A 22827-nucleotide genomic window follows, 5' to 3' on the forward strand; every position below is an offset into this window, starting at 1 on the left:
AGTTAATAGTCTTTTGGTTAGTAGTAATAGAGACTCAGACTAATGTCTAGCATAAGCTTAAAAAATTATGGACCTATATAACTGAAGAGAGGTATTCTCAAAGTTGCAAACAAATATCAGAAATATTATTCCAACTTTCAGCCATTATGTCTACTTGTCTCTGCTCAAAATAGTTTTCTCAAGATTCTATGGCCATCTTCTAGGCAGTGGGCAAGATGGCTGCTGATAACAAGGTCACATCATCTTTACCCTCTTCTTGAAGAGTACATCTACAATTCAGGAGTACTGTAGTTGAATAGCTTGGGTAATAAAGCTATTCTTTGATCCAGTTACTTTCTATGGAAACACTTTCCATAACTTTCTATTGGTTCAGCCTGGGACATAAGTCCGCTAATTTGTGAAGCTGAACACCAAAATAGATAGCTCCTCCAATATCACATGAAGTTCATATCATCAAAGAAAAACATAATAGGCTATCTACTAGAGAAGAAGTGGCATTCTTTAGCACCTCATGTTAGTTTTAAATCATTTCTTCTTTATCTTCCTCTAATAAAAGCTAACAAACCTCTCCTCCTTTGAGACATGTTAGCCAGCTCCTATTCTCAGCCATCTATTGCCATTGGTCAATATTTAACTTAGATGGGTTTGGCACAAGTTTTTCGAAATATTTATCATCATAGTGTACTACTTCCATGTCCTTTTGGATGACTTCTCCAATAGCCTAAAGTCTTAAGTTCATAGTTCCTTGGTCCCCTAAAATCTAGTCATCTTAATTTTCTTTTTTCTAAATCTTATCAACCATGGAAATCTTCTTTTTAAAAAACCTTAAGATTCTAGTGTTAATCTCTCTGACCACAAACTCTGACTTTCTCCCAACATGTCCACACAGACATCCAACAGAAACATCAAGCCTGATATGTCTAATTGATAAATCATGGTAGACTGTATTAAGATTGTGCCCCAGGCACTGCTATAGTTCATACACCTTGTCTCTGACCTGCTTGCCCACCTGACAAAGAGCAGCTGCCTATCAACAGCGATTCCAGCTCTGACCAGATCTCCTCCTTTGGATTTTCTGAGTCCTAGTCTAGGTGTACATGCAATAACATGTAAAAGGCACCAGCTTTAATCTCAGGTCATCCAGATGTTGTGAGCATCAAACAAGTTCCCTCTGGCCACATGAGTTCCAGTTTGTTTCCTCAGGTTCCACTCTGTCCCTATGGATCTCAGCTTGCATTTTCCTTTCCTATGTGTCCTGCTAACCTACACTAACTGCAAGCCCACCATCATATGCAGATGAGACTTAAAGATATTATTTCTCCAGTTTCCCTTCATGATGATTAGCAACTTTTCTCTGATCTTCCAACATCACTTTTAAGATTTCTGTGCCTCCAGGTTCTTGTACACTTTGTACGATCTAATCCCTACAATAAATCTATTTCATATCACTCATAGAGGTACTCCTTCCCTAATCAAGCTGTAACTGAGACACCTGATTGGAGATTATTGCACAACACTCTGAGAAGTATCTATAGAAAAATAAAAGTCCTTAAGAAGCAAAAGAATTCACATCAAAGGAGAATTTATATTTTTAGATGTGTTTGAAAAGTTCTCTATGAATGGAAATGAGAGGAATAGCAGGACTGAAAAACACTCATAAATTTTATGTCTCAAATCACTTAGGATGCTATTTCTATGTAACCTCATCCCTTTTTTCCATTCCACATAAAATCAAGAATCATTAACAATTTTTTACTAACTGGACCTATGCTTTTCCCCACCAACCTCAACCAAACATTTTATGTTACATTTCGGTACAAAATGGTAGATTCAGCCTATTTTCAACTTTTCTTCTTCTGTATACCCCATAAGATTATAATAAGGAGTATCTAAAATTATAAAAACACAATAACTAACAGAAAATAATGGGAGTATCCAAAAACAAGTACTTTAAAATATTTTTGGTATATGGAAATTGAGAAAGAATTACCTCTTGTGCTAAAGCTCTAGCCCAAAATAAGAGAGAAGGAGGCTTCAGCAGATATGGGAAACACCTTGTCCAGCAGAAATCAAGATGCTTCAGAATAGAGACTATAGGTAGAAGAAAGGTCAGGAGAAAGTGGACATGAAAATGAGATTAAATGAAGACCTGTATAAGACCTAGACACCTGTCTTCTCACACAGAATGACTTTGTAGTTCGGCATTTCACCGCCAAAGCCCCTCTCCTTCTAATATTAGCTAAAAGAAAAGGCAGCTGGCTCACTTCCCTCTAACTATAATGCAAAGCTTCTAGCCACCAAACCTCTTCACATACAGAACACACCATAACCTTTTAATTCCCTCAGTTTTAAATAGAAATGGGCAACAAATGACCACCAGAAAACTGAGGGAAGGTTTCAGTGTAACAGAAAGACCAAGATAAATAGCAAAAATTTCCCCTAAACAAAAAGAATATCCAGGAAACAGCAGAAGAGAGCCTTAAGTAAAACTTTAGTGTCCTTACACAGAAAATACTAAAGAAAAGATCAACAAAATTGAGAATCAATATAAAGTCTAATTATTAATAATTCTAAAGAGATGAGAGCAATTTATCAAAGAATTAAAATAAGATAATTCTCCAGAGATAAAAGGAGGACCTGTCTCCAATCTGGTAGGGTCTACTTGCAATCAATGGTATGAATTTAAAAAGAACCACACTTGGGCACATTATTATAAAACTTCAAAACTCCAAAAGTCAAAAGTTATTAAAAAGCTTCCACAGAGGGCTGGGAAAGACATTTGTGTACACAGAAATTAGAATCAGAAGCATTGATTCCTGGGATGCCTGGGTCGCTCGGTGGTTGAGTGTCTGCCTTTGGCTCATTCTGAGGTCCTGGGATCAAGTCCCACATCGGGCTCCCCTCAGGGAGCCTGCTTCTCCCTCTGCCTGTGTCTCTGCCTCTCTCTGTGGGCTATCATGAATAAATAAATAAAATCTTAAAAAAAAAAAGCTTTAATTCCTTTTTGTTTTATTAGCGACACCACATAGTACAGCAATATTTTTAAGGTTCTGTGGGAAGCTTTTCTCCAACTTAGCATTCTCTACCCAGCCAAACCATTAATCAAGTGAGAGAGAATGAAAAAGAACTTTTTGGTCTGAAAGCACTGATAGATTTATCTCCATACCCCCTTCCTTGGGAAGTTCCATGAGGAGTGGTGACAGGTGTGAGAGTTGTGTGAGGTAAACCCTCATGACTCATAGCAGGATGACACTAGGAAGTGTCAAAGTTGATAAGTCAAGAAATCGCATTATACATGATTTATTGGAGACATGGAGTTAACCACCAGAATAACAAAAAAAAATGAAGTTGTAAAAGTAGCGACTTCTAAAGAAGGACTTAGGTGGCAGGGTAAACCCTTAGTACAACTTTAACCATGTACATATATTAATCTGAAGTAATGTTTAAATGTACTACCAGAGCTCCAATTAAAATTCTTTGTCTAATGTTTTATAATATTAACTACATGGACTGTGGTCAGCAGAATGATGCCCACAATGAGGACCACATCTTGTGAATATGTTATCTTATGTGGCAGGAAGGGACTTTGCAGATATGATTAAGGTTCAGGATCCTGAGATGGGGAGATTATCATAACTCATCTAGGTGGGCCTGACATAATCACAAGGTCCTTAAAAGTAGAAGAGGAGGGCAGCCCCGGTGGCTCAGCTGTTTAGTACTGTCTTCAGCCTGGGGTGTGATCCTGGAGACCCAGGATCGAGTCCCACGTTGGGCTCCCTGCACAGAGCCTGCTTCTCCTTCTGCTTGTCTCTCTCTCTCTCTCTTTCTCTCTCTCATGAATAAATAAATACAATTTTAAAAAAAGTAGAAGAGGAAAGCAGAAGGGAGTCAGAGGAGATGTGACTAGATGTGAGGAGAGTAGGTGGAGAGGTGTAATTTTGCTGGCTTTAGAAATGGAAGAAGATGCCAAAAATGTAGGCAGTCTCTGGAAACTGTAAAGGCAAAGACATTGATTCACCCCCGGAGACTCCAGAAAGGAATACAGTCCTGTTGACCCCTCAATTTTATTTCAGCAAGATCCATGTCATGCTTCTAACCTGCCAAAGATTTTTATTTTATTTTACCATGTTTGTGGTCATTTGTTACAGCAACAATAGAAGACTAATACATGGACTTACATCTGACCAGAATAAACTCCTTTTGATGTTTTCCCATCTTAGACTATTATTTTCCTTTCAGCTATTATGATCAGGTTTTCCATTTTAAAGGGCAGCAAAGCAGACCCTTTGCTTTTCCTATTTTATAGATACTGGCTTTTTTGTTTAGTATTTCAGGCAGTTTACCACCATAGTATCAAATCTTCCTTGGTATCAATTTTGGATCCATTATAATGTGTCTATTTTCAGTGAAGCCATGATGGAACATTTTTTGATGATCTTCTTTCCTAGAAACCTGAATAATTTCATCTGATTGCCCATGTCTTTTTTCAAGAGCTTCAACATCCAGAAACCACATTTTCAGAAACAAAAAGAAAGTGATTAAGTGAAAGAAAAAATGATTCTGTTTTTTCTGACACGATTAGTTTTATTTCTCTGTATCGAGTCTTCTAGACATAACTTCAGGTGTCACAGCAAGGTCAGAAGCTTTTGCTAAACACTCCACTTAACAATCATGTATTTTCATTTAATTATACCTTAAAGTAATTTTATGGTTGTCATTATACATGTACTAATCTTCACTTTCTCTAAACAGAAATTCTCTTTGCCTCTTTATGGGGAAAACATGGACTTTGAGCTAAATATATCTAAATTCCAGACCTGGCTCTCTCATTTACAGTCTACATAACCTTGAGCAAGTTATTTAACCTCTCTGAGCTTTCTCCAACTATAAATACAGAGGTTGTAATGCTTTATACTGCCTACCTCACCTCTGCACTACTGACATTTTGAATCAGAAAGCTCTTTGTTGTAAGGAGCTGTCCTCATGTTTTTCAGCAGCCCTGGTCTCTCTATTCGTTAGATGTGAGTACATCCTCCACCCCTTGTAACAATCAAAATTTTTCCAGACATTGTCAAATGCCCCCCCTGGGGCAATGATTACTTGTTTGTTGAGTGGGTTAAATGAAATTATGTGAGTCATTTAGCACATTTTGACACATAATAGGTACACAATAAATGTAATTTTTGTATTATTGGTAGACCTGGATTCTCAATAATGACAACCACATTGTATTGCATAAAAATAAAGAATGAGAAATCAGAGAATGAAACTTTTTAAGTTATTATTATCAGGGAGAAGATTGGCTATAATTCAGAAAGGAAATAATTCAGTATTAGTTCGATTAGGATTATAGGAGTTTGGTTGTGCCTATTCTGAGGGAAGGAAAGGAGGGAACCTGAGTAAGTTGAAGCATTTGTGAATTTGACAGATACAAATTTCAACACTAGCTGACATTTTTTTTTCTTTTAGTCCCCTGAGAAAAACATAGCCATTGGAATTTCAAATTAAATTCAAGCCTTATTTCCAACTGTCTGATAATGTAGAAAGAGTTCAGCATTGAGAAACAGGCAGGAAAATGTCTAACCATTCCAAGCCTATTTCCCTATCTGCAATATAAGGAGCAATAATATTATTACTTGATAGTGTTTTGTGAATATTCTGTATTTCATCTGGCAACCTACAATAGAACTCAAGGATTAAGCACCTGAGACCCTACCATTTATTGGTATCTCCTATGAACCAGGCATTGGTCGAAGAGCTTGGCATATATTAACTCACTTACTCTTTAAAACAAAGACAAAAACTCCAAGAGCAGGACAGCACTAATCTAACCCTTTTTTAAGAAAGGCACCAAGGTGCTAAGGAACTTGCCAAAGGTCACATGACTGGGGTGATGGAGCTAGAATCACAACCTTCCAACTCCAGAGTCTAAACTTATAACAAGTAACATTTCCTAACTCTTATCCTCGCCTAGTTAGATATATATATAGCTGGAGTCTGCATAAGTTCCCTTACTTAGGTTGATGGAAATGCCTTTTCACTTTGTTTTAAAGAATTTTGGGTTAATAAAGAAAATAGACATGATAATTCAGATTTCAAACTCTGGATTCAAAGTCTTGTATAAATTTGGATCACAGTGAAGGATAAGAGCCTGAACATTTAACAGACCAGAAAGGAAAGTGATTAAAGACTTACAATGACCAAATAGCTAGGGATTAATTGCTTACAAAGCAAGTTTATTTTTATTATAAGAGGTTAATTCATTTCTGGATCATGTGCAAATCTTTTACAAAGTATGGGAGAAGTTGGAGCAGAAGCAGGTATCTCTGAAATGTTCTCACTTTCCTGAGAGTCTATAGGTTTTAGAGAGAAGATGTACATGAAGTGAAAATAAATGAAAAGAATATACATGGTTTTGGGTTTTTTGCTTTTTGTTTTTTTTCTGGGTAACTGTTTTACTTGTTGAGACACACATTAGAGATGCCCCATTAGGAAAAGTCCTTCTGATGTTACATTGACTGCAGTATTTAAAACTAAATGCTTATGCAAATTTTTTTATCACAATCTTTGTTAAAAAATAAATCCTATATTAAAGAAACATTGTGTTTAAAATTTGCCTAAAACAAGAAAAATACAAATATTTGCTTTTTTTTTAACACAAAGTGTACAAAGCGTGTTGGGTTGAATAATAAATTAGAGTCAGACTAGGAAGGGCCCTCAAAGCCATTCTAAAGAGTTGTGAAGGTAAAGTAGTGAATAATGAGGGTAGAAAAAAGAAACTGTATCTGAGGGACATCTCCAAGGAGAGTGGATAGGTCCCCAAAACTGATTAGATTTAATGAGTGAAGCAAAAGGGGAGTAGAGAAAGACTCCAAGGTAGATAAGTGGTGAAGCCATTAGCCAGGACTAGGCAAGGCATCCCATATCCTCTGAGAGGAGAAACAGTGGAAGAGAGGGAATAACAAGCGATAAAACAACTTCAGTTTTAGAAATGTTGAGATGGTGCTTAATACACAGGTGTAAATAGCTGATGTGATACTGGGTATATGAATCTGAGTTTGCAAAGATTACAACCATAAGAGTTTTTATTTATTGCTAGACTCTACACTAAGCATTTTGTACTCTGTAGCAGAAGCTGCTATTTCTAAATATATGTGCTCCCTCAATAACTATATTCCCCTTTATCGATATTAAGAGAACCCATGATTTGTGGCTAAGTACATAGCTACTTGGAAAGAGACCGTGTGTCCTAATCTTCCTTGGCTAGGTGTCATTATGCAACTAAATTCTGACCAATGGCCTGAAGTGGAAGCGTTCTCAAAAAAGCCTTTCCTTATCCTTCTTAATGCAAGAATGCAGACAATGACATGGCTAGGATAGACAGATACTTAGATATGGAAGTCATCCATAGTACAGCAACCACACAAACTAGTACCTGCATACCAGGAGCACCACATCAGAGCCCTAGGCACCTAGTGAGAATTATTCGTAAGGCAAAAGTAATTTGTCTCTTGTTTAGACTACTAATATTTGGATGTTCTGCTTTTTAAAACAAAAGCAAATCATAACTAGGTCATGTAGATCATCTCATATAATCCTCATAACAACACTATCATTATACCTAATTTAGAAGTGAGGAATGAGGGGTGACTGGGTGGCTCAGTGGTTAGGCATCTGCCTTTGGCTCAGGTCATGATCCTGGGGTCCTGGGATTGAGTCCTAGATGGGGCTCCCAGCAGGGAACCTGGTTCTCCCTTTGCCTATGTCTCTGCCTCTCTCTCTCTCTCTCTGTGTGTGTGTGTGTGTGTCTCATAAATAGATGAATAAAATCTTAAAAAAAAAAAAAAAGAAGGGAGGGATGAGCCTAAGAGAAATGAAGAGAGAGATTTGTCCAAGGTCATCCAAACAGGAGAAAGTAGAGCTAGAATTTAATCCAAGAAATCCAATGGCAGAGGCCATACTCATTATCACTAAGCTTTAGGAAACCATCTACTCTTTGATCTATCCAAAGGCATCCCACCCAGATAAAAATCAGTCGTTTCATTTTTTAACTTTTTATTAAACTATAGTATATGTAGAGAAAAGAACACATCCTTATTTTTTAAATGAGGAGCATTTTCAAAGTGTTATCTGGTTTCTAACTTATACTCTTCCTCCTCATTCATGTGCTCATTTTCCCTTGTCCCCAGATGACTATGTAAGCACCATTCTTTCCATGTTTATTTTATGACCCAGAAACACATTATTAAAGGACTCTGGAGACTTCTCTTTTGTAGGCTAGAAAACCACAGGTCCTTATGCTTTTATTTATAGATTTAATTTTCTAACTACTTGAATTATTCCCACTGTAAATCTTTAAGCATTCTTTAATCCTTCTCAATCTTTTACCTAAGTACCCTTCATGGTGGCAAACTGAGCAGCATATATGGCTTGAGAATGGGTTTTTCACAGCACTTCCTTTGTGCCAGGCCAGGATTCATGCATTAGCCCACCCACCATATTGAGTAGATTTAAATACTTGGTGAGTTAAGAAGTTCTTTCTGTTTTTTGGAGACAAAGAGAGCTTTGTGTCATTGCTGAAAAGCCACATAAATAACTTGAAAACAAAGAGTTTGTCAATTACAATCTGTTCTTTATGTTTTCAGGATTTGTATTTGGCTAACCATAATCCACTAAAAGTCATCTGTAGACAGGAAGGCATGGGAAAAAGTGGAGCAATAGTTTCTTTCTGGGACAGACCCGGGGGTCAGCAAATAGGGAGAGGTATGCCATGCTCGAGAGGTAAATTTAGAGCAGGACAATTTCCATGGGTTAGGACATTGTCATGAGGAGGAATAAGCTCAAGAAATACAACTTGCTGTCACACACCCCCAGAAAAATCCAGGTGCCCAAATAGCTTAGATTCAAAAGAAAGATCTATGCCACTGTGAAATTCTAAAATTTAAAAGTCTAGAAGTTAATTTGTTTCCAGATATTTGGGTAAAAAAATTCAGAAAAGAAACATTCCTTTTGCTAAGAAGGAGTACTCCGAGGTAAGATTAGAATCTCAGAAGGTTGTCTAAAGATGCTCAGAAATATGGAAAATTGGAAGTTGAAATTCATCAACACTGTAAATTAATTACAGAGATGAAATAGTCTTACAGGAAAGAAACAAAAGGAGTATCATTACATGCAAATAGATAGATAATGTGAAAGATTTGCAACTTCTGGAGATACTATCATTAAAAATGATTTTTTATTATTTTAGTATGATTTTTTATTATTTTAGTATAATGATAAGAACATGAAATTTAGATCCAAAAGTCATGTGCATCACACAAAGAACGGATTTCTCTAATATATGAAAACTGCTGCTAATAAATTTAAAAGAAGACCTATCACCCCAATGAAAAGGGACATGAAAAGATAGTTTACAGAAGAAAGACAAATAGTTCTTCTATATTTGACATAATGCTCCACTGTACTCAAAATATGACAATTAGAAATTAAAACTACCAATGAAATACTTTTCATCTCTCAAATTGAAGCATCAAAAAATGTAATAAAACATTATTCACAAGACTGTGTGAAATAGACCCGTTTCATAATTGCTGGCAGGAGTGAAAATTGATCCAATTTCTTAGGAGATCAATTTGGCAATATCTATCAGAATTACAAAGGTATACATCCTCTCACCCAAAAGCTTTGCGCCTACATCCTTAAGTCATCTACTCCCACATCTTGAAATGACTTGTGTTCAAGGCCTTTATAATGTAGCATTTTAAAAACCTGAGTATAGCTGACACACATTGTCACATTAGTTTCAAGTGTACAACATAGTGATTAAAAATGTTTATACATTATGCTATGTTCACCACAAGTACAGCTACCATCTGTCACCACACAAGGCTATTGCAGTATCATGGACTATATTCCTTATGCTGTGCCTTTTATTTCTATGACTTATTCATTCCCTAACTGCAAACCTGTATCTCCCACTCCCTGCACCTCGCCCCTGCCTCCTCTCTGTCAACCATCAGTTTGTTCTTTGTATTTATAGTCCCGATTCTGCATTTTTTTGTTTGTTTATTCTTTTTTGTAGTTTTCTTTTAGATTCCACATGTGAGTGAAATCATGGTATTTGTCTTTATCAGTCTACCTTATTTCACTCAGCATAATACCTGCTAGGTCCATCCCTCTTGTCTCTGAAGGCATGATCTCATCCTTTTTATGGCTGCATAATATTCCTCTGTGTATGTGTGTGTGTGTGTCTCATATATTCCTTCTTTCTTATCTTTTGACAAGTGTCCTATTGATGGACACTTGGGTTGCTTCCATATCTTGACTATTGTAAATATTGCTGCAGGAAACGTAGCGATGCATATATATCTTTTCAAATTAGTGTTTACATTTTCTTTGGGGTAAATATCTAATAGTGGAATTATTGGATCATATGATATTTCCATCTTAATTTTTTGAGGAAGCTCTGTACTATTTTCCACAGTGGCTGTCCTAGTTTATATTCCCACCAACAATATACAAGTGTTCCTTTTTATCCACATCCTTGTCAACACTTGTTTTCTTGCCTTTTTTATTTTAGCCATTCTGATACGTGTAAGGTGATATCTCATTATGGTTTTGATTTGCATTTCCCAGATGAATGATGTTGAGCAACTTTCATGAAGTCTGTTGGCCATGTATGTTTGTATATATTGTAACATTTTTACCATGATGAAAGATTTTAAACTATTTAAATGCTCACTGGTAAGGGCCTGGTTTGATCAATAGTGAATCACTCAATCAATGCACTACTTAGTTGTTTCAAATAAAAATTGAAGATGAATTCTTTATGCATAGATCTGGAATGATTTATGTGCAGAGTTAATAGGTGAAAAAAATAAGGTACAGAATAAAATGTATAGTATATTAGCATCAGCATAAAAAAATGGTAGAGGAGGCTTCTATTCACTAGTATATGCATAGAATATCTCTGCATAGACAGCCAACTAACTAATACTAACCTAATGATATTGCCCCAAAAGGAAAATGGGTGGGTGGAGGACAAATGTCAGAGGGAAATTTTCTCTGCATAACTTTCTGTATCTTATAGATATTGACCATAGGAAAGTAGTAGTTCTTTTTTATCTAAGAATAGTTCACATACAATGTGAATTGTTTTTAAATTAAATAAAAGCTAGATTAAAAAATCATCTAGGCTTGGGCTCTGCCTCTCCAAGAGTTATTTTAACCTATTTTGAAATACAATTTATTATTTTGGAATTTCCCTAGCAATAAATGGTACTTCTTGCCTATCACACATTATTTCAGGGAACCAATGAGAAAACAAGCATGAGAGCACTTTGTAGACTATAAGTACTATGCAAAGGCAAAAAAAAAAAAAAAGTGTGTATATATAACAGTATTGACTGAGCCTAGATCCTTACTATAAAATAAATACCTAATATTCTAATAGTTTTGTTGAAACTCAGTTTAAGAGTATCATACAAATTCTAACCCATTTATTTGCAAATTGTTTATTCTGGCTCCAAACAATGTTTTTTTTTTTTGTTTGTTTGTTTGTTTTTTTTAGCCTTAAACACAAAAAAGAACTCACCTCATGTCATGTAATATTTAAAAATAGTCATGTGTAACTCAAACAATAACACATTTAATGTACTAGGAAAGGGAACACCCGGGTGACTCAGTCCAGTAAGAGTCTGCTTTCAGCTCAGGTCATGATCCCAGGGTCCTGAGATGGAGCCCTACACTGGGATCTCTGCTGAGCAGGGAGCCTGCTTCTCCCTCTACCTTCTCCCTCTGCACTCCCTTCCTGTTCATACTCTCTCTGTCTGAAATAAATAAATTAAATAGTTTTTTAAATGTTCTAGGAAAGCTTGTGATCTCAAAAAATCCTACTGTGAGGATTTGCTTACCAGGAAGAGAACTTTTAAAGAATAAACAATTACCCCAAACATGAGAACATATGTATATAAATGCAAATTATCATATATCTAATTTACCCCAGAAAGAGATAAATGCCCCATGTACATTCTAGAATGAGAATGCCATGTATGATTCATTTTCTTGCCAACTTCTGTTGATTGATGATATCTTCTTGTATCACTCTGTTGAATGAGATTCCAAGGCAAACTCTGGACTTAATGGGAAAACATGCAGCAATAATTATGTCTGCCATGTATGTGAGAGTAAGGAATAGTTGGAAGGCCAGACACAGTCACAACTGCTCTCTGCATTCGCATATGTTTCCCCTTTCTTCTTCCTTTCTGCCCTTCAGCACCATAATTTTCTACAAAAAGATTGCTAGGAAAGAGGTTCAGGATAGGATTTAGGCAGACTGGTAGTAAGAAAGAAAGAAGTGTTCTCCTCCCTAGACTTCCTTAGCAAGAGGAAAGGATGAAGAGATGGAAGAAAAACTTGTTTGGAGCTCAGTTAGTTTTTCGCTCTGGTTATTATCATGACTAGTTCATAGTAGTTCATAGTAGTTCATAGTAGATATCTCTACAAAGGAATCTATTGTCGTCATACCCATGATGTAGCAGATTATCAAATGAAATGATGCTCCCTAATCACCAATAAGTGACAAGAGCAATTATAAATTATAAAAGGAATGCATAATATAATCTTCTTTTTGGTGATACTATAATATTGTTGAAAGCCTACATACCAAAATATTAACAGTGGTTAACTATGGGTGGCGGTATCACGGGGGATGTGTACTTCTTTTACTTTCTACATATATTTATTTCCAATTCATTCAATAGACAAGCATATCTTTTGTAGTAAGCTATACTTGAAACTTCAAGAGGAGTAGACTTTGTTATATTCATTTTTTATGTCTAAGATATAGCACAAAATATTGCACATAAGTGTTCCGTAACTGTGTGTTGAAGAAAAATATATTTAAACATACATTTATATTTAGTTATTATAAATAAAATTTATATAGGATATAAATATAAGAAATATGTATTCTCTAAAGCAAGAGTTGTGGCAGTCGTAATCTCAGAGGAAAGCAATGTCACCAACACGACCATTCTCAGAAGAAACAGTCACACAGGTCAGGCCAAATAACTACAGTTAAAGGAAGAAAACCACTAGGTAATCACCAGGTGGCAGGAAATAGAACCAGCAACTTAGCTAAGGAAGCCAATGAGTATAGTGAGTTCTAGAAACTGCATCCTCCACAGAGGGCCTAAGAAATCCAGGCTATTGGCCAACAGGACTGACTCAGGCCTCCTTCACTTCCTTCTGGAATTCAAGTGAAAATAACTCCTCTCTTCTGAGCCCTGATCAGTGAGCTTGTTTCACACAGCCAGGGTGGGCGCTTAGAACCCTCCAGTGGGCTGGAGACATTTTGTAAGATAGGGAGTGTAGTCTGGAAGAAGGAATTTTTGGATTTTAAATGAGAAACAACTCTGTCATTAACAGCGTGTGAGTTTTGGCAAGTTGCATTTTCGTTTTACCTGTTAAGTATGAATTAGAAAAATAGCTCTGTTTGTCACAAGATTGAGGACAAAATGAGATAATGACTGAAAAAAATTAAGAAGTACCATAACTAGGTGTTAAACTATAAAATATATTACCTTTACTACCCCAGAAAGAGAGAAATGCCCCATGTACATTCTAGAATGAAAATGCCATGTATGATTCATACAGAAGATGCTGAAATATAATATGCACTTAGGTTTTGGAGACCAGATACAAGTGGACTTGGGTGGCAGCCCGGGGGGCTCAGAGGTTTAGCGCCACCTTCCGCCTGGGGTGTGATCCTGGGGACCCGGGATCGAGTCCCACGTCGGGCTCCCTCCGTGGAGCCTGCTTTTCCCTCTCCCTGTGTCTCTGTCTCTGTCTCTCTCTGTGTGTCTCTCATGAATAAATAAAATCTTAAAAAAAAAAGCGAGTGGACTTGGGTAACTAGATGAACACATGCAAATCTATCGGTTAAGTCTCTGCACGGAAGCATGCCTAGGTTTTTAGGTTATGGCAGCCACAAATAGATGTGTTAACTGGAATAGCAGGGTATGATTTTGCTGAACTTCAATATCTAGAGACATGTCCCAACAGCGCACAGGAATACATTTGCACTCCATACTTATTTTCCTATTATCTGAGCTCTATCTTCTATTCCACACCAAACAGCAACCCCTTCCAGACAGCCCCATTTGTACAAATAAAGAGCCATTACTAATTTGTCATGAAACCCAGAAGGGGGAAAGTGGGGCACAATAAATAAGTGTACTGAACAGTAACAACAAAAGGATGTGAAAGATTGCATAGGTTAATGATTAAAATGATAGCCAAAGGGATGGAGTAGTTGGGGAGGGGTTAGGGATTCTTAAAGGAATGCCCATTAGAACTATAAACAGAATTGATCTTTTTTATTAACTCTGCAACTTCAACTCATTCAAGGTGGCTTTAATACAAGAACATAAGAGAGAACACAGTGTGTGACAAATGAGCTGCGATGTCAGGTGGAAATGACTTCATTGTTGGCATTGGACTTATTAGCTAAGACCTTGAGCAAGTAACTTTTCTGAGCCCCAGTTTCAATATCTGTTCAAAAAAAATAATAGAGCAGTTGTAGGAATTACTGATAATCTATGTGAAGTGCACAGCGGACACGTAGGTGCTCATTAAGTAGTATCCATTGACAGTGATGACCTCTCTCACCCATAAACCTCAACCAATGTACCCAAGTAGTTTTATTCAAAATAAACTCCTTCCTCTGAAAACATAATGGAATTAACTACGGAGGGGAAATCCTCTCCTTGCTCATTGAAGGTGAGTCACTGGCAGGCAGGCAGACAGAAATTACACAAAGGGAGAGTTTCTGATTTGAATATTGCTCAAAGTGAAATTTTTAAGCAAGATTTTCCAAAACAGCTTGTTGCTCTCTTGGCTTTTCTTTAAGTGTTGTGAATTTAAAGAATTTATTCAAAGTCTGTTCCTTAGGGCACCTCGGTGGCTCAGTCAGTTAAGTGTCTGCCTCCAGCTCAGGGACCCTGGGATGGAGCTCCACATCAGGCTCCCTGCTCCATGCGGACCCTGCTTCTCTCTCTCTCTCCTGCTACCCACCATTCCCAACCCCCGCTTGTGCTCTCACTGTCTCTTTTATTCTCTGTCAAATAAATAAATAAAATATTTTTAAAAAAAGAAAAAAGAAAAGTATAGGTAAAGTAAATGAAACTGTAGACATATGCAGACAAATATTTTACATGGCTGTTTTTATGGAACTGTCAATCAATCTCTCTCTCCCTTCCCCTGCCCTCCACACAAAGGATGAGCATCATTTTAGCTAAACTCAATGCTCATGTCAGCCTTGCTTCTTTGTTACCTTTACCTGTCCTTACTCAAATTATTCTCCTCAGATTCCAAACTGGTCCTCACTATTCGATTGTGTGAACCCAAGATCAGACATCTCTAAAGCTTATTGTCTACATGGCCATGACATTATTGTTTGGCTGTCTTCATTAACATGACTTCTACTGTCTTCATCAACACAACTTTTTTATTCTAGGAAGCTCTGGAGCAGAGAGATAAAAGTTTATTGATTCTCAATACTTTTTGAAACACTCACCTCAAAACACTCATCTTATGTCCACCAAGCCAAAACTATTTTATCATAATCATTAGCTAATTCTAATCAAGCCCTAGTATTGAAAGACCCATTTTAAACTCAAACCCAAAAACCACTTAAATAGTCCAACATTGTCCTTCCCGCTCCAAGATGCTATTAAAACTTTGTCAAGGAAGAAAGCTTACTTAACCATGATAAGCAACAAACTCAGTTTTGCCTTAGCAACAGGTTATTTTGGTGGTATTTGTAGGGAGCTAGCATTCAGCAATGCAAGCCTTCTTGGAGCGGGTGTTCTCCTTAGTTTGATGATTATAGTATATAGGAGGGGTGTGTATGGGTATAATTTGATCTATAATAAGAAAGGCTTTTATATCTAGTGTTAATGTGGCTGCTGCCTTTTACCGTTTTCTTCTGTCATTACGTTCATGCTTTACCCTAGTGAAATTCCCTTAAGCTTTCTTCTAAATGCTGTACTCTCCCCTCACTTTCCTTTGTTCTTCTGGTGTGCAATGAAAGGTCTCGGGCATTCCGCACATCTAAAAGACTACAACCATGACCCCATATTCACTAGACAACAATTCACTGAAGATTATCATAATCCTCCAGAGGACCCTCCTCCTAATTAGCAGATCTCTCCCTGCTCACACTAACTACACAGCTCAACCTGGCCAGTCCAGAATTGTTACATCTCTACAGGTGGTTACTGAGACAGCTTCACAGCTTCGGAGGACAAAGAAGACTGTGTTTTCCATGGAAGAACAATGCTTCAAAACATCCTTTGAATGGCTACTTTCTAACCTAAGGAGTCTCAACTCATGTTATTTTATTGCAGATTCCTGTTTCCTATTTTTAAATTTCCCTCACCCTTATGCCCACCAACTCCCAACAAGTTGCTGCCGCTACAGGTGGATCTTTGCAACCTAATGTTTGTAGTAGTCAAGACCAACACAGAAATGCTTTTAAGCATTTTATGATCATGGAGATTCTGATGCAACCATTGTAAATTATAAAATCATCATGGATCAGCAAAGCCGTGCTGCAGTTTTCCATTTGGAAACCCAGCAATGAAGTGTTTAAAACAAAAGAACAATGTGAAGATAAAGCAGAAACAAAGATTGGTATCATTGGTGGGCTAACTTTTCAGAATGGTAGAAGATACTCACTTTTTTTAAAATGAGGCAATGAGTGAAAATAATTAATAATAGCAAGTTATATAATGAATAGTTTCCTTGCCCTTTGTTTCATGTCTTTTTTAAAAACTTTTCCTTTTATCCTTTTGGTCTACTTTTTAAAAAGGTTAGCGTTTCATACATTTTGAAGTGGCGTAACTAAGGCGAGGCCACAACAAAAATATAAAAAGAAATATAGAATAACAGGTAATAGCTGCTTTTTCTGCTATGGACTTATAACTGTTAATTGCTATTTTGCATTATTTCTCCCGGAAGAAATGAGAAACAGATTCAAAAAAAGGACCTAGAACATTGAGATTTTTAGTAATCTAACCCACTCCCCACTTAGCAGAGCAATACATTGACAACAGTGGTGAGACACAAGCCTTTTATTATATATTCCCTAATTTTAAAAAAATTAGCGTGTTTAGAACATGCATGTACTATACATGCATAAATTTTATACATGTCTTATTATACCATATAATTCATATGACATGTATGGTACACAAAATTGAAATTTTGTTAAGTGTGGAGGCTAAAAATACAGAAATAGAAGATACTAGTTTTTGTGTTTAATCCAAAAGATTTTCCTACATTCCCTGAGATGAACTAGTCTGAACTATCAAATTAGACCTTTCAAGGTTTTCCTTGCATCTTTAAGAAAGTTTATAATAGGGCCGCTCCAGTGGCTCAGCTGTTTAGCGCCGCCTTCAGCCCAGGGCCTGATACTGGAGACCTGGGATCGAATCCCACGTCAGGCTCCCTGCATGGAGCCTGCTTCTCCCTCTGCCTGTGTCTCTGCCTCTCTCTCTCTCTCTGTGTGTCTGTCATGAATAAATAAATAAAATCTTTTTTTAAAAAAAGAAAGTTCATAATAATAGAGACTTAGAAGAGACTTAGACCCTGGAAGTTTAGTATACTGTTAGAAAACAATTCAGGTTTAATATAGTGAATTAATATATGCATGTTTGAATGGCTATATTTATACTACCATGAAGTGCTTTCCCTTGCTTGGATAGCAATTTTGGAGAACAAGCGCATTTGTTTTTTGGTATCGATAAATTGGGTCCGGGGTTGAGTTTATTTAGTAAAATAATAACTCAAATATGTTCATTGGTATGTATAGTAGTTCCCCTCCTTAGCCACAGGGGATATGTTCCAAGACCCCCAGCGGATGCCTGAAACCACCAGTGTTGAGTATATATACTATACGTATTGTGTTTTTTTCCTGTACGTACTTACCAATATCAAAGTTCAATTTCTAAATTAGGCACAGTGGGAGATTAACAGCAACAATAATAAAATTAAACAATTATAACATTAGACTTCAATAAAAGTAATGTGAATGTGATTTCTCTCCCTCAAAGTATCTTATTGTACTATACTCATCCTTCTTATGATGATGTGAGATGATAAAATGCCCACATGATGAGACAAAGTGAGGTGAACGGCATAGTGTTAGGCTGCTACTGACCTTCTGATGATACACCAGAAGGAAGATCATCTGCTTTTGGACTGTGGAAAGCAAAATTATTGATCAAGGGGAGCTAGCTGGTCATAATTATTACCAGTAATAATCATAGGTAGGCTTTACACAGATATGGTAGGTTATTATCCCATCAACTAGAGTATTCACTTCTTAAACAGTGCATCTTAAAACTCTTTATTTTCCCAGTGTATTTAGCATCTTGTATATAGTAAGTGCTCATGAAAATGTTTACAGTGTTTTAAAAAATAATAATAACAGACTCACTATGGAGTCGGTTGCCCTAAGAGAGCAAACCAGGACTTAGTTACAGAAATGTGACTTTTAATCACCGTCTGGAATTTCCTGATCAGTACTAGTGTGGTGGTCTGCACAACAGACCCCCCAACCCAAAGGAAGATGACCTTGCCTGAAACAATTCTTTCTTTGCTTTTACTAATAACTTTCCATGTCTTGCCTTGTTTCTGCCTATAGAAGTCTTCATTTTGTATAGCTCCTTGGAGCTCATTTCTGTTTGTTAAATGGGATGCAGCCCAATTCATGAATCATTGATTAAAGTCGATTAGATCTTCACATTTACTCAGTTGAACTTAGTTTTTTTTTTTTAACATTATTATTTCTCTTCATTGTACTTGCTCAGGCATTTGGGCAACTAACCCTCTCCTCTTTTGCAGCTGGTCTGACAGGCCTGTTACCTGAGGCTTTTGTCCCTGGCACGACCATTTCCACCCACTAACAGTTACCAAAGGAAGTCTGCCAATAAACCACAAGCTAACAAAACTAAAAAGAATAAGTCATTACTTTGCCCTTACACAAGTGATATTACTTTAACTATTTTTCTTCTCATCATACTTTTGTCTCATACCTAAGTCACAGACAATTTAGCAACTATAGACTTTAACATAGGGGGTTGAAATAAGTAAAGGGAGGGAGTGTGGTGGAGATTGCTTTTAAAAATAGGGGCATTGGCCTCAGAATATTTATTTCTCCGGGAGGAAAAAAAGAATCCCCAGAAAACCTTCCATCCAAGAAACATCCCATCTCCTTTCAGATTAGAACTTTTATCTATCTAGTTTCTGCCTACAGATGAAGCGGGTAGGGGAGTATAAATCCCTTAAGGTAAAATATACCTTAAGGTATCATCTACCTCCAAGTTTTTTTTTTCAATTTTAAGGCCTGATTCAAAATTGGATTATAAAGCACAGCCCCCAGGGCCGCCTGGGCGGCTCAGTGGTTGAGCATCCGCCTTTGGCTCAGGTTGTGATCCCAGGGTCCTGAGACTGGTGATCGAGTCCCCGTCGGGCTTCCTGTGGGGAGCCTGCTTCTCCCTCTGCCTATGTCTCTGCCCCCTGTCTCTCATGAATAAATAAAATCTTAAAAAAAAAAAAGCGCAGCCCTCAACACACCAAAGTTCTAGATTCCATAATTCTACCTTAATTAATATAATTAATTAATTAAAAAATCTCACTCTCAGTCTTCATCTCTGGGATGATCTAGTTCTGCAAGGAGAAAAAGCAGCACTGGGGTGTAAGAGGCAGAGACAGACAGAGGAGAAGCAGGCTCCCTGCGGGGAGCCCGACGCAGGACTCGATCCCGGGACCCCGGGATCACGCCCTGGGCTGAAGGCAGGCGCCAGACCGCTGAGCCACCCGGGGATCCCTCAGGGGTGCTATTGTTGACAAGAGCCTCCGCGGCAGCCAGAGCAACGTCCAACCCAACTGGCCTCAGATCATTTCATAATTCGGGGGGGGGGGGGGGGGTTGGGGAGCTTTGAATCTCTGTCTTGGCCCCCAGCAGACTAACAGGAAAACAGGCTTGTCGGGGAGAGAGAGTGACAAAGTGAACCAGGCGACGTTTCGGATGCTGGGGCGTGCGGGCACCGAGTCTCGGGTTTATTCTTTGTGCCCGGGACACAGCCGGCTTCGAAGCAGAACATTGAACACTCGCCCCGCAGCCTGCGCCCAGGCCCGGCCTCCGGTGTGCGGCACGAGGCCCTGCGCCTCGCCAGCGGCCGGCCCTGGTTCCGCGCCCCCGGGAGGGCCACCCGGGTGGGGTCACCCCGGGTGGGGGTTTCTCCGCTCCCGCCGCCCCCGCCAGCGCCGTCCCAGGAGGAGGGCGAGAGGCGCGGCCGGGCTTCGAGGCCGGGACCCCGCGGGCCTCGGCGCGGAGGGCGGAGCGGGAGCGGGAGGGGGAGCGGGAGGGGAGCGGGAGCGGGAGCGGGAGCGGGAGGGGCCGGCGAAGGCGGGAGAGGGCGAGCGGAGGGGAGCACGGGAGGCGGGGAAGGGCGTCACTGCTCGCTTTCCGCTTCGGGAGCCCGCGGCGGCGGCGACGGGGCTCGCAGCGGTCCTCGCCTCCGCTCCTCCTTAGGCCGCGCGGAGGGAGCGCGGGCGCCGGCCGGCTGCACCCACCCGGGCCGGGGGGCGCTGCGCGGGGGGGGGGGGGGGGCTCCGCGGGGGGGGGCTCCGCGAGCTGGGCGGCCGCGCGCCTCCCGGACACTAGGGCTCCGGCTGCCATCGGGCCGCGGCGGGACGGAGCTCCCTGCGCGCCCCCGGGGGCCTCGGCGGCCCGGCCCGCAGCTCCACGCCCGGCAGCTGCTGAGCCCATGGCGGCAGCGATGCGGGCGCGGAGGGCGGGCGCGAGGAGCGGCGCGGCGCGGCGCCCGGGGGCCGGGCGGGCGGGGCGCGAGGCTGCCGCCAGCCGCCCGGAGCCGCTGTCCACTGCTGAAGCTTCGGCCGCCGGCGCCGCGCTGCCGGCCTGGATGCGGCTCTACTTCTACGGGATGCACGGGATCACCCTGGACGTGCTGGCGTCTCGGCCCGGCGCTTCGCTCGCAGCCCGGACCTCCGGATGCTGGGGTTCTCCTCGCCCTACCGCTGCCTGCTGCACTCGCTCACCCACTTCGCCCTGGAGAAGGTCTACCTGCAGCGGCCGCGCTGCCCCAGCGCCTTCGTCTTCAACTTCCTGGTCTACCCGTCGGCCCACGTGGCGCTGCAGACCCTGGCGCCTGCGCGGCGCGCGGGCGCGGCGGGGCCGGGCGCGGCGGTGCCGGGCCGCTGCGCTGGGCGCTGCAGTACGTGCTGGCGCTCTACCACGGCCAAGTGTTCCTGACGCGCTTCCTGCGCCTGCGGTACCGGCGGCCGCCCGAGCTGCGGCCCCAGCCCTGGCCGCGCGCGCCCCCCGCCGCCCCGGGCGCAGGTGGCCGGCGACGGCCGCCGCGAGGCACGGGGGCGTCGGCGGGGCCCCCGCTCGCGGGCTGCCGGACCCGCTCCGCTCTCCTCTTCTTCGGGATGCACGGCTTCCTGGATGAGATCTTCTTCACCTTCTTCTTCAACTTGCTGGGGCAGGCGCACGGGCCGGCCAGCGGCCACACGTCGCTCTGGTCCTTCTTTATGTACGGCAGCTGCAGCCTCGCGGTGGAGAGACTCTACTTCCACCTGCGCCGGAGCCGCGGCTGGAGCGCCTGGAGGCGGGTGCGCGTGTACGTGACCTTCATCTACGCGTGGGAGCTGAGCTGGGGCCTGGGCCTCCGCACGTGCGGCGCTTGCTCCTGGGACTATTCTCACTACCCGCTCAATTTCATGGGCCTCATCACCCTCATGTATTTACCTGGTTGGATATTCCTTAGTGTGTACCAGGACCTACTTTTCAACGTGTTGTGGCGGGTTCAGTACATACCGACTATCTAAAAGAAAGAAAAGAAAAAAAAAAAGAAAAAGAAAAAGTAAAAGTCATTCGAGTCCCACGAACCAATTCGATTTATTTTTTTTACACGTTTAAAACAGAGTGGTTTTTTTTTTTTGGCCTTTTAATTTTTATACGTTTTCCTAAGCTCTTCTAATATGTTTTATTCGACTTTTCGGTTTTTCTGACACTTTGGAACCTATGCATAATACAACATGTTGAAATTTTACTCAAAACATAACTCAGAGTACTTGTCAATATTTAAAACCCTTACAAGCCCAAACAGCAGAACCATGATACCTTAACATCAGAAGCTGTAGTATATTCACTTATTTGGGCATGGGTGGGTGATAACTACTAGTCTTCTTTTTTTTTTTTTTTTTTTTAAGAATGAAGTTATTCAAATCAGAAATTAGTGATCTTTACAAGATTTGGTGAAATTTTCTAATTCAGTCATTTTTTTTTTACTTTCTTTTTAATCCAATTTCATTTTAATTCCCTGCCGTATTTACCAATCACTGCTGAAACTCGGTGTCTTTTACTCCTAGAATGACAGTTAATGACTCTTAAAGTGCCTCCCTCTAGCACGCAAGTGGAAAGAAACTGACAAATGTGAAAACACATCCTATGGATCGATTTTTAAATAAATATTTTCTAGCAACTCAGACAGGTGACACTGTGTTAAGATATTTGATCTTCATCCTGGAGATGATTGTTTTTCCAATGTGGATTAGCCTTAAACGCCAAGTATGTTAACGTTGATCACATGCTGTGTTATCTATAGCTGTAAATTTTTGCTGTGAAATGTTTACCTTATATGCCCAAAGGCCAAGCAAAGTTTTATCACCCACAATAGTATTCTAACCCTAAGGACTCTTTCTACACGCAGCTTCAAGAACAGAAACAGTTCC

The 22827-nt window shown here is 40.2% G+C and overlaps 2 protein-coding genes across 2 annotated transcripts in view; one reads left to right on the forward strand and one right to left on the reverse strand.

The window, feature by feature from the left end:
* LOC129498147 (uncharacterized) overlaps positions 1-20839 on the reverse strand; it is a 46646-nt gene extending 25807 nt beyond the window's left edge. Inside the window, 1 exon segment of the mRNA XM_055307364.1 lies at positions 20469-20839. Coding sequence (XP_055163339.1) covers positions 20469-20839 — 371 coding nt within the window.
* On the forward strand, positions 20838-21921 carry TMEM229A (transmembrane protein 229A). The gene is given in 3 exon segments (XM_055307365.1): positions 20838-21042; positions 21045-21278; positions 21281-21921. Coding segments are annotated over 3 exon segments (1080 nt in total).
* The last annotated feature ends 906 nt before the right edge of the window (positions 21922-22827 follow it).

The sequence above is a fragment of the Nyctereutes procyonoides genome, unplaced genomic scaffold, assembly GCF_905146905.1.
Source record: "Nyctereutes procyonoides isolate TBG_1078 unplaced genomic scaffold, NYPRO_anot_genome, whole genome shotgun sequence".
In the NCBI taxonomy this organism is placed as follows: domain Eukaryota; kingdom Metazoa; phylum Chordata; class Mammalia; order Carnivora; family Canidae; genus Nyctereutes; species Nyctereutes procyonoides.